This window comes from Pteropus medius, unplaced genomic scaffold, assembly GCF_902729225.1.
Source record: "Pteropus medius unplaced genomic scaffold, Ma_sr-lr_union100, whole genome shotgun sequence".
Taxonomy (NCBI): domain Eukaryota; kingdom Metazoa; phylum Chordata; class Mammalia; order Chiroptera; family Pteropodidae; genus Pteropus; species Pteropus medius.
This window is the reverse complement of record NW_024344240.1, coordinates 10926647-10938877: the sequence shown is the minus strand read 5'-3', so window position 1 is coordinate 10938877 and position 12231 is coordinate 10926647. Positions and strand designations below refer to the sequence as shown.

At 33.0% G+C, this 12231-nt stretch overlaps 1 protein-coding gene across 2 annotated transcripts in view; it reads right to left on the bottom strand.

Moving 5' to 3' along the window:
* METTL25 (methyltransferase like 25) overlaps nt 1-12231 on the bottom strand; it is a 91754-nt gene that overhangs the window by 63692 nt on the left and 15831 nt on the right. For both annotated transcript variants that reach the window (XM_039868967.1, XM_039868966.1), the window contains exons 2-4: nt 7863-8027; nt 7278-7384; nt 722-1318 (exon numbers count right to left, since the gene is read on the bottom strand). In XM_039868967.1, coding sequence (XP_039724901.1) covers nt 722-1318; nt 7278-7384; nt 7863-8027 — 869 coding nt within the window. The remainder of the gene's footprint in view (nt 1-721; nt 1319-7277; nt 7385-7862; nt 8028-12231) is intronic.

Sequence of the window (12231 nt, the reverse complement as noted above, 5' to 3'; positions counted from 1 at the left end):
AATTCCTCAATTATAAAATGACAAGATGACAAAACAGTGGTCAGTGATAACACAAGAATTTAAATTTATAAAAAAACCTCTGGTATCTTTTATTTCTTTAGGGAAGAATTTCTGAAAAATTTAACAACTTCAAAGGCTACCTTTTTAAGACAATAAGTTAGGCCAAATGGTTTCTAGAAGCTCCTCTACAATATTGTTTTAACCTACAATGTTGCCTTTAAGATATATTGTCTTTCAGTTACATAATTTGACATACCTGTAGTTTAGTAGAAAAAGTTAAATTCTTCAAGAATACTCAGAAGCTACTCTTGCTTGAAAAAATTGCACGTTTGGTTACCAAGGCTAACATTAAATATAATATTGCTCTACATTCTTCTTTACTTCAAATGTAAATTAAAATGTAAGAGTTTTCTTGGATTGGAATTTTAATAAATCCTAAGTTGCATCATGAGAAGTTTGCTTACTAGCTTTTGTGCTAGTACCTGTTTGATTTAGGAAGGTTGAAATGAGTAGAGGGCAAACTGTAATTTTCAGATTTTGTACTCTTGTCAGATTTTGATAACTGTGAGAATCATGAAAGCCAGCATAATATTAAATTTTCTTGGTCTTTTAAATTAATGTAATCAAAGATATATGGATTAAGTAAACTACTATTAAAATGTAATTCTATGCCTAAGAGCATTTTTATAAACCAAATTAAAGGATTCAAAAGTGAAATCACCTCCAGATCTTTAATAATATCATGTAGTTCTGAATCAGCAGTGATAAAAGATGTTAAAGGTGAATATATATTTAATTCACTTGACGTTGATGTAGTTTTTCTTCTCTCTTTATTTGCTTCAGATATTTTTCTCTTCGGTATTTGGGAAGAAGTAGATTCTATGGCATCAATAGGCAAAAGGTCTATAAGAGAAAAGGCATTTTCGAAACACAAATTTTCTTCTCGATGTGAACAGACATGTAGGTTTTCCATTTGTTTTCTGATGTTGGAAATTACAGAGCCTGAAAAATCTGGCAAAAAATCTGACGTAGACATCATTTCTTGATCTGTAGGACTGTTGTTACATACTCTTTCAGTATCTCCTTTATATTTAATTTCATCTTGTGTTTTCTTTTCTTTTGTCATTTTTAATGCCAGTCCACTGACATCTAATTTTGACTGAGTATGATAAACTTTCCAATGTTTCTTCAATTTCCTGTTTCTCTCCTGAGCTCCATGAGTATTGGTATTTGAAGAATCGATTCCATAAACTTTTAATCCATACTTCAAGGACAAAAAGGAACTAAGGTAGCCTTTTCCAGAACCTAGGTCAATTACCTAAAGTAAGAAAAACAGAATGAAGTAAAGGATTTTAGTTAGATGGTAATAAAAAGAATTCTTGATATATTTTTTTAAAAAGCAAGTAAACAAATGGTTATATAATTTATACAACCTATTAATTTTTATTTTAATTTTTGATTTCTTTTAAAAAGCAACCACTTTCATCATTTTTATTCAACATTTTAAAAGAGGTTCTCAATAGTGGAATAAGTCTACAAAAAGATGTGAAAGACATAAATATTGGAAATAAAACTGCTTCCTCATAAATGACATGACTGTGTCTGCAGAAAAATCCTGAAGAATATACAAGAAAAGCTAATAGAACTAGTAAGTGAATTTCGCAATGTGTTAAGATATAGGATCATTTAAAATTCATAATGAACCATCAGAACACATACAATAATAGAGTAGCAAAGAACAATTAGAAAATAAAATTTAAAACCAAGTGAGTTAAAATAGCATAAGAATAGAATATCTAGGAATAAATGTAACAAAGGTTGCTATTTAAAATATATAGTTAAAAAGGCAAGTACTATATTTGTAAATCATTTCTCTGACAAATGGTTTGTATCCAGAATATATAAAGAACTGTTACAACTCAATAATAAGACAAGCAATTAATTAAAAAGTAGGCAAGAGATTTGAAGACAAACTTTACAAATAAGATACAAGTGGCCAATGAGAAAAGATTCCCAATATCACTGGTCATCAGGGAAATGTAAACTAAAATCATAATGATATACACACAAAAGTAAAACAGTACAGACACTCTGGAACACACTGGCAATTTACCATAAAGTTAAAACATACACTTATTATATAACCTACAAATCCCACTTCAGGCTATTTATCGAAGAGAAATGAAAACATGTCCACATGAAGTCTTGTATGTGAGTATTCATAGCAGCCAATGACAACTAAAATGTCCATCAACTGGTAAGTGAAAAAAACAAATTGTGGTATAACCATACTATGGCATACTACCCATCAAGAAAGAGAAAGAGTAAATACGACAACCTTGATGATTCGCAGAAGCTATGTGCTAAAGGAAAGAAGACAACCAAAAAAGTCTATATACTATTTGATTCTATTTTTATGATGTTCTAGAATAGTTAAAACTATAAGTAAACCAGTTCCCTTAGAATGGAGGAAAAACTATCTTGCAAAATTGCATGAGGAAACTTTTTATGGTGACAGAAATATTTTTTTATTACGATGGTGGTTACACATATGCATACAATTACCAAATTAATCAAACAGTACACTTAGAATTGCTGAATGTGTAAATTATACTTTAATAAAACTAAAAATGATAAGAGAAAATTACCAAGATTATTACTGTATTGCCATGTCTTTTTGTAAGAAACAGACAATTATAAAAATATTTCATGAGAAATTATTACCTAATCTTATTATATCTATCTTTAATTCCTAAAATCATTTAAACCCTGAAATAAGTATGAATCGTTTAAGGAAACATTCTAATATTTGAAGTAATGCATATCATTAATTAAATCCTCAAAAATATCAGGGTCTTATAATTTGAGTAGTTCATAAGTAAGACTCTAATAAATAACATCCCCTAAATAAGTAATTAGCTTGTAAATAATTCCCTACACCCCTTTTTTACATTAATCTCTGGGCTAGATATTGTGACAAACACAGAAGCATTAAATATCTTGATTCTAAGAAACTACAATCTAACTAAAGATACCATATATACTCATGAATACAAGGGCTATACAGTAGAAACTCTATTAATCAATTCTCTCATATCTGAAGCTCCAGAGAAAGCTAAGCTTTCCTCTCCTACAAAACTTATTCACTGATGCCAATGACAAGCTTTAACACTAGCAACCACTGGGTTGCTTGTAAACACCAACAGTTTTTCCTACCAATTCATATGTTTTCTTACTAAGAGGTAACTGAGTTTCTTCCCAGATCTGTTTATGAAACTTCCACTTGTGAATCAGGAAAATTCTGGCTGCAAGTAACAGAACATTAAGTTTTGAACGATGAAGAAAATTCACCTCACTTAAGAAATCAGTCAGTAGAGTGGCTGAACCATTCACAGTCTTGACAACATACAAACTTTGGGTCATCTTATTTGTAACTCTTTCAGTTATAAGACGGCTGTAGAAACTCTAAGAATCATGTCTTCACAATATAGTATCTAAAAATCTTTTCAGTAATGAGCAACTTTTCCTAGGAAATCTGTCAGCTGACTTACACTACATATTATTGACCCAAGCTGACTTTTATCCGCCTGAAAATTGGCCTTTTTAGTTATACGTGTAGTGTCAGCAATAGAATAAAAAACTGTGCAATTAAAAGTTACATAAGCCATACAACTTTTTGCCTTCTAACTATCTGCTCTGAATTGCAATATTTCCACCATCCTGATCTCCTACCCTTTATTCACAATAGTTTTTTTCATTCTGGATCATTTTATAGGTTTGAAGATATAGGAATCTTTAGTCCAATGCCTGTGGGAGGTATCTTCCTAATCTGCTTTTCACAGAAAGATTGTTATACACAGTGGTTACACTTCTTAATAGTATTAGTATGATACCATACTTCAGATAGAAGAGTTACATTTTGATGACTGACCTGGAGATCTAATTCCTGTTCTAGGCTGAGTTTCAAATTTATAACTCCAGTAGGGAATTCTTCCATAAACTTCATACTCATATATCCAACAGTCTACCTAACATTTCCACTTGAATATCTAATAAGCATCTCAAATTTAACATATTCAAAATGAAGTTTTTGATATTCTTTGTAAAACTTGTCCCTTCCATAATCTTCTCCATCACAGTTAATATCTCCATACTTAAGTGGAGATCAGGACTCCTTTCTTTCTCACATACTCCATCTGAATTGTGTGTAAATCCAAAAGCTTACAAAGGGTACATCATACCAACTGCACCCTAAGCCTGGCTTACTGCAACAGCCTCCTCAGTGGTCTTCTTGCTCCCATCTTTCTCTCCTTGAGCCTATTCTCAAGAGAGCAAAACAAAGTCTGATCATAACACTTCTCTTAGCAAAATCTCTCATCACCTCTCTAATCATATCTCCTGCTACTAACTTCCTTTGTTACTGGGTTTTTGCCTCGACTCTAGAAGCTAATGCTCAGGTAGGAGCTAATTTCTGAACAGTATGAATAGACTATAGCGAAGAATGTAAAGACTTTTCAACACAGCACCCAGAGTGATCCAGGGGCTCCAATGGCTTCCCGTCTCATTCAGAATTAAAAGCCCAAATCATCACAAATGGCCTCTAAGGCATTACAACTTCATCACCAGCCTTCTATCATTGCAGCCTCAGCTGCTGCTACTCTGCCCTTGTTCTCGCCACTGAAGTTCGTTAATCCTGGCTTCCTGGCTCTTCCAAGAACACGCCGGGCGTATTTCCACATTAGAGCCATTGAACATGTTATTCCCTCTACCTAAAACAGTTTTTGGCCAGATATTCTAAAGGAAAACTCTCTTCCCAATCAAAAAATTTAATCTCCCATCTCTGAATTAGGAATCTCCCATTCTTTTCCTTTTCATTTATTTTTTGTCTTTAAAGTGTATCAACATATATAATAAAACATAATCATGTTATTATCTATTTCTCTTTATTAGAATATAAATGCCATAAGGGCGAAGATAGTTTTTGTTTTGTTCACTACTCTATCCTTAGTATTTTTAACAGTGCCTGACACATGGTAGAGGCTAAAGAAATACTTGTTAAATGAATGCATGCATGCAAGTATGAATGAGTGAAAATATTTTAGATAGTAATATGAATGAGAAGCAAAGGTTTTGGTACGTAGGGAGCAATATGGTTGAGGCAAAAAGGAATTGTTTTTTTCGTCTCTAGCTCCCTATGGTTTCAGAATCTGGGTTTCCATCTATCACATGAAATTTGTATTTGTTAAATCTTCATTTTAAAGTAGTATACACATAATACATTTTAAACTTTATTATTGTGAGAATCAAATATTGATATCAAGAGATTTAAGAGAAAGACCATTTAAGTCTTTACTTTAGGTTATTTCATTTCCTGGGAACAATTTCTATTGCTTTATAAAAGTTCTCTTAAAGCAGGTGTTACATGATACTTAAGCTATTTTAATTTTTTCCCTTCACTTTAGAAGTAAAATAAATCTGCTTTATTAATTTAAAGTTATTTATTATTATATAATGTTTCATATAAATAAAATAATAAATATAGTCAAAATGTATAGTTTTGAAGCACAATAACAAATGCCCCTTATCTTAGTTTGGGTTACTACAGAGTGGCTTCTACAACAAAGGTAAGTACAATGATTAATTTGGGAGGTGAAAAAAGGGTAGGGAAGTAGAGAAGAAAAAAAAAATCAAGATACCACTTTAGGGCAACTTGGATTTAACTGTACCAGGAAACTCTAAGAGCTAATGTAGAACATGCACCTCAGACTCTAAGAGCTAGTGTAGAACATGCACCTCACTGACCTGACATGTCAGAGGGTTGATATACTTGTATATCAACTTGTATCAATCATTGATTCAAGGCTGCTCACAGAGAGTAATTCATGTATGCAGACAGCGACTTGTTTCAGCAGCCAGAGAAAACCCACAGGGAAAGAAATGAAGATACAGCCAGGTGGAAAGCCGGCTGGCACACCATGAAATGGTACAGCTCAAGAGTATTTGGGTTAGGCATCCAACAGCATCTGCTATACCTGTGAACCAACCGGCCATCCCAGGATCTGCAATATTAGCATTTCCACTGCATATAACTATGTTTTCCTTCCATAATCCATCTCTCTGCTTTCCCTATCAGAGGTAATAACTATTCTCAAATTATTGTTTATGATTCCCTTGCTTCTTTAATAGTTTTCACATATTTTTTGCATTAAGAATATATCATACTTTGCTTAAGAGCTTTTTAAAAATGGTCTCATAAAGTATGTAGTCTTCTACAAATTGCTTATTTTCCCCATTCAATTTTATGTTTCTAATAGTCATCCATGTAGTACGTATGGCAATAGTGTGTTAACTTTTACTGTACATTTGCCCCTTCTGATACAACTGAGCAGCAGCGACATGGTAAGCCTGTTGCTGATCCTGAGAGGTACTGCTTAGGTATGACACACTGGGGAAAAGGCTGAAAACCATTGCCTTAGCTCTTGTCTCTCTAGCCCCTACCCTAGAGAGCTATGTCATCACAAGTGGCTCTGCACTCCTAGCCCAAGCTGTGATAGTTTTCTAATCATCCTCAAACTCTCCACAAGTCTGGAAGGATCTATGGAAAAGATTCTAACAGCTAATAAAAACTGAAGGAGGGACAATCCTCTATTACCCCCATAGATGTTCTCGCAAGGATAAGAAAAATAATTTACTATTTTTATAAGCCAGGGAAAAGAAAAAATAACTTACTATTTTTATAGGCCCAGGCAATCTTTGATTTTATTTTAACATCTGTTTTCAGACATCACTAACTTACACAAAAGTTATTTTTCACAACAGGAATGCATTGTAATTCTGACAGTATGAAAGAATCCAAACTCTAAAACATAGTTTCTTTATGTTACTATAACGAGGCAGGTGCCCCAGACCACAGCTTGCTGACTCAGGTACTGAGAACACCTGGTGCCAAATAATTCTGCAGGATGTCATCACTTTAACGAAGCCTCAGTTGGAGTTAGAATATATAAAAGAGAATTACTATTAACTTCTAGCTACTCTGAAAAGGGTGAAATTTGTGGCAAAACATTAATAGTTGTATCTTATTTTTAGTATAAACTTGTTATAATTACAGTATATTGGGAAATGAGAGCACATTTTTAAAGGAGCTGAGATATCTCACACCAGCTATTATTTAATGACATTTTAAAGGCTACATGGCAATAGTAGAAAAGGAAATCTGAATAATATAAAAAATGAGACTAATCTTAACATCTGAAAATATAGGAAAATACTCTTACCTGCTTTATTCCATAGTAATCGGCAATACTGCTGATCAGCTCTGACATTGCCTGAACTTCATGAGATTTTTTCAAATTCATAAACTCATCTGGCTTCACATTTTTACCTGAACAAAATTTTAAAAAAATTAAAATACTACTACTAAAGAAAAAAGTTATTAACTATCAGTCGACATTCATGTTTTCTGTAACTAAATATAAAAATAACACAGAGATTCTATTGTGGTGGCTCTATAACAGATCTCTTAGCTTAGCTGCTATGAATCAAATTAGAATTAATAAAATAAGTAAGAAGACCCATAGAACATTATTCAAAATGTTCCCTGACACATAAAACAATGAACTATAAAGGAAAAATTTATAACTGAACTATAATGTAGAAAAAAAAGTGGAGATCTATAATAATAAAGTTGTTCTGTTTAATATATGCATGAGAAAACTCATTTGGCACAAGCCAATCTATCTGGGCTCAAAATATAAGGTCTAACACTAAATTAAGAACACGTTGGAAACATACACATACATGAACAATATATTGCTTCTAAGTGTCTAAAAACATATACACACACACATGAACACACCTACCAGTTTTCTGTTTTTGATTTCCTCGAAGGGATATAAGCAACTGTTCGAACGGCGTACATATTCCCAAGTTTTGTATACAATAATATTTCGCAGCCAGAGCAAAGGCTTCCACACTCACCAGCTTCCGGGAAGTTCCACAAAATATTTGAGGAAAATCTGTAATACCTTAAAAAAATCAGGAAATGTTAGCAATAATTAAATAATAGCTAATCGTGTGAGATTTAAACAATAAATGAAAAACGTGGCTCTTTACAAGTCATAACATTTTCATTTTGGTGTTTATTTTGGCAAAATCTTTACTGCTTCCATTGTGTTTGTTATTTAAACTATTAGCTATCTGGAACACTTAGTTTTCTCTTAATTCAGTACATATATTAAAACTCCAAATTAAAATCTGGCCTTTTTTTTTGTTCCAGGAAACAAAAAAAAAGAAAAAAATTTTAAATCCTGTTAAACTGTAATGTAGTCATTAAGTTTATGAACAGTCCTGGCTGACCTAAGAATGTAAATTTAAAAGAGGTCAGTCTCCACAACACCATTATTCCTTGTCCACATGCATGTGGAACAATGCCAATAACCTCAGGGTTATAAGTGTTACCGTAAAGCAGTTCCTGCATCATCTGAAACATGTTGATTTGTGTGTTGGATGTGTGTACGTGTTCAATGCACTGAACTCGATATGAGTTCTAAAACTAATAAGGTTACAATCAGGTGAAAACAGTCATTTTCTTCCCATGGTTAGTTTTAAGCCAGACATTTTATAAAGTTAGTATAGAATCAATAGTTTCCAAATGCGCACTCATTAGAAAATTCTGGTAAACTGTCATACTGTTTGCAACATCCGGTGGCCCTCTCTGTGTGAGAATCATACACCTTGCTAAACTTAGGTGTGGCAACATCTCACCAAGGTGGACCATGTCATTTTCAGACAGAAGTTTTAAGAGTATCAGAAGAGTCACTATGCTTCCTTTTTCCAAAACTAATTAATACTTGAAGGATGTATCAAGATGGAATCTACCTTACTTAGCCTGAGTCTCTGAGTGACTGCAATAGAGATATCACTACTGTCAAACCACAATGGACATTCAGCATATATGAAAATAAACTTCATTGTTTATAGACACTGAGTTTTTAGGTTTATTACTAAAGCATAATCTTGCCTCTTCTAATGTCTACACAGAGGCACACTGATAGATCTGCTTTTAATTTACTTGATATCATTTTTCTATGGCCATTTTTAATGTATGTTAATTTATTAACAAAGATTAAAAAAAGGCATTCCAATTTGTCTATGATGGTACAAAGAAATTAGCTGAATGGAGTAGTCCAATGAAGTCTATTCACTGAAAATTATTTTTAATAATTCAAAAAAGCCATACATCCAGTGGTTAAATGAAGTATTTAAGATGTTCACTTTACAGAAGCATGTGCCATCCAGGGAACAACTTTGGTTTTATCAAAAAAAAACATACTTTATTCTATGAAGTCTATTCTATGACAGCTGATCCTCCATAGTTACTTATAAAATTATAAAATGCCACTTAAACACAAAGAATAATGATGCTCCTTAGCAAAAATGAAAAGCAAGGAAATTGATGAAGGCTTACAGAATTCTAAATGAAAAATGGCATCTTTAACATAGTATCTTTTTAAAGCTAATAAATATCTACTAAGTTGCTGGTGGTAATGTTTACTAAATTAATTAATAAGAATAAAATTGGCAGAGATGTGTAACTTCCATTTCTGAATCTACTAAATGGAAATTTAAATTACAAAATTACTATAGTGATTTATTTGAGACATATTTTGTATATAATATAAAGTTCTTTGGACATTTTACAAACTGAATTTACTGACACAGCCAAAAGTAATAAAATCCACATCAAAATATTTAGGCATGATACAGAGGGGAAAACTCAGTCAACTATTAAGTGAGACGCTCAGGTTTAAGGGCAGTCTCAACATCCCCAAGTTCCAGGGCAGCAATTTCTAAGAGTGTGATAGAATAAGAGTATTAAATCTCGAAGTGCAGAGGGACTATTATAGTAGTCAGTTATTGGACAATGTTGCCAACAGAAAGAAATGTGATGTTTCTGTTGGAAAAGTAAAGGTTCAAATCAACTTAACTATCCTACTGAAAATACTTGAAAAAATTCCAATTTAAACTGAATTAAATGTTGTTAATTTGCTTTTAATTATAGGCCTCCCAGTAATTTCAGAAATTTGGAGATCTAAATTACAGATGTTATCTTTTTAATAATGTTTACCTTTATAAAAGGATAGCGTTCTTATTCAGTCCATTAGTTTATGTCATTTAGAGCTACACAACTTTATTCAGGTAGTCTAGAATTCTATGAAAAAAAAATCTATTTAAATTATGGAAATACAACTTCTGTACTTTCTTTGTTTGCAAGAAATCCAGCTTGTAATTTCTATTACTTGAGAGAGACAGGGAGAGACATGGGAGAGACAGGGAGGGGGAGGAGGGAGGAGACATAGAAGGAGGAAGGAGGGAAAGATCGAGGAGGTCAATGATCTTGTGTGTGTGTGTGTGTGTGTGTGTGTGTGTGTGTCAATAATTTTGTCTTTCTTCCATCTCTGAAACAGTACTGTGAAAAGCTATGTGGCGATGGTAACAGTGTGTATAGTCCTCACAGCACTTCCCTAGGTACTTTCATGAGTTTGGATTTGGCAACCAGCAAAACAGAAACCAGAGTGCTATTCATCTTATAATTAGTTTATATTTAATTAGATTTTTTTTTTTTTTTAACACAGAGAAAGCTTTGTTTTTAAGTTTGGTGCCCACCGCACCTGCATATTGCGTGGCTTGATTATTTTGCCAATATCCCCCTCTACTGGAAGTACCTGTTCTGCTCTATTACATGCTTTTGAATTTATTCTTAGTTTTGTACATCCTACATCACTATTCCACAGAGGTTTCTTATAAGATAGGTTAATTGGATATGAAGAAGCGAAGGGAGCAAAGAGACGGGAAAAGTTATTTTCTATAAATATATGATCAGGAAAAATCTCTTTTTAAACAACAGAGATCAATGTATAGGGAAAGATAGAAAAGCTATATGTAACGCATGTTGCATTATGAAAATTTCAAGGTAGAGAAATATTTCAAAACTAAAAATAAAATAAACAATAAATGTATATTTACATTTAATAAATAAAAAAATTTTTCAAAACTAAACATGTTATTTTACTTGAATGTTATCTAGCACTCTAAGAAAGTCAGTACTGTTATGATTCACAATAACTCATCGCTATTATTGTTAACATTTATTGCACATTTACTATGTGCCGGCACTGCGTTAAACAGCTTACATTTAATGGAATAGTCTTATAAGCTAGTTACATAGTGCTCTTATTCCCATTTATAGAGAAAGAAACTGAGATTTAGAGAGGCTACAACTTAGCCAGCTTTCCGCAGACATTAAATAGCAAGGTACGTGAACCAAGGGAGTGTTCAACCTTGCTCTTAATTCCCACATTCGAATAGCATGCCATAGCAATAAGTTCAGTGGACAACAAATGAAATCAGGCAAGACAGCAGTTAAGAAAGGTGTGAGGCAGATCTGACCGTCAGAATCACTTCTAGTAAGAACTGCCTCTGGCAGAGATCAATATATGTAGTATCTTAAACCTCATACTCACTTTATCTTCTTAATTCTTTTAACTTCCTTCCCTCAACACCTCCCTCACTTCCAGAAGTGTTCTTAAGGTTTTAAGAAATTAAGAAAATATTTTCTACATTTAAAACAATTGACAAGTCTCTGAAAAGGAACTTAAAAGTTTTCATGATAAGACACTGTTGTGGTATCTATACCTAGAAACAAAACAACTGCTTCCTTTCATGCCCATTGTAAAGCAACAATAACTTGCATACAGCAGGCATTGGGTTAGTAGGGAATGAATAGATGAAGGATAAATTAATGGATAAAAGAAATTCCTCAATATGCTTGCTACTGTAGCACCACCGGCTATACTGGGAGGAACAAATTATAAGGTTCTGTGGTGGCAGTTATCACTGACGCCACAAGAAGGACTGCACTAGCACTGCTGAAACTGTTGGAGCAGCATAAAACCTCTCATCTCAGCCATGTTTATAATCACAAGGTGAGAAAAGAATGACTTAGAACATTTAGAATGCAATGTAAGACAAAATGCTATTATATGCTAAATTCTGAGGTTTAACTGTATTACAGGGGTTAGGGCAAAGGTCACTATTGCTATTATCACATAGCTTTGGACAGTCCCACACCCAGAATTTCAAGAAATCAACAGTGCCCTCTTAATAACAATCTTCACAAGGACAGAAATGGTCTGTATTCATTTCTACATATGTCCTACAAATGTCTCC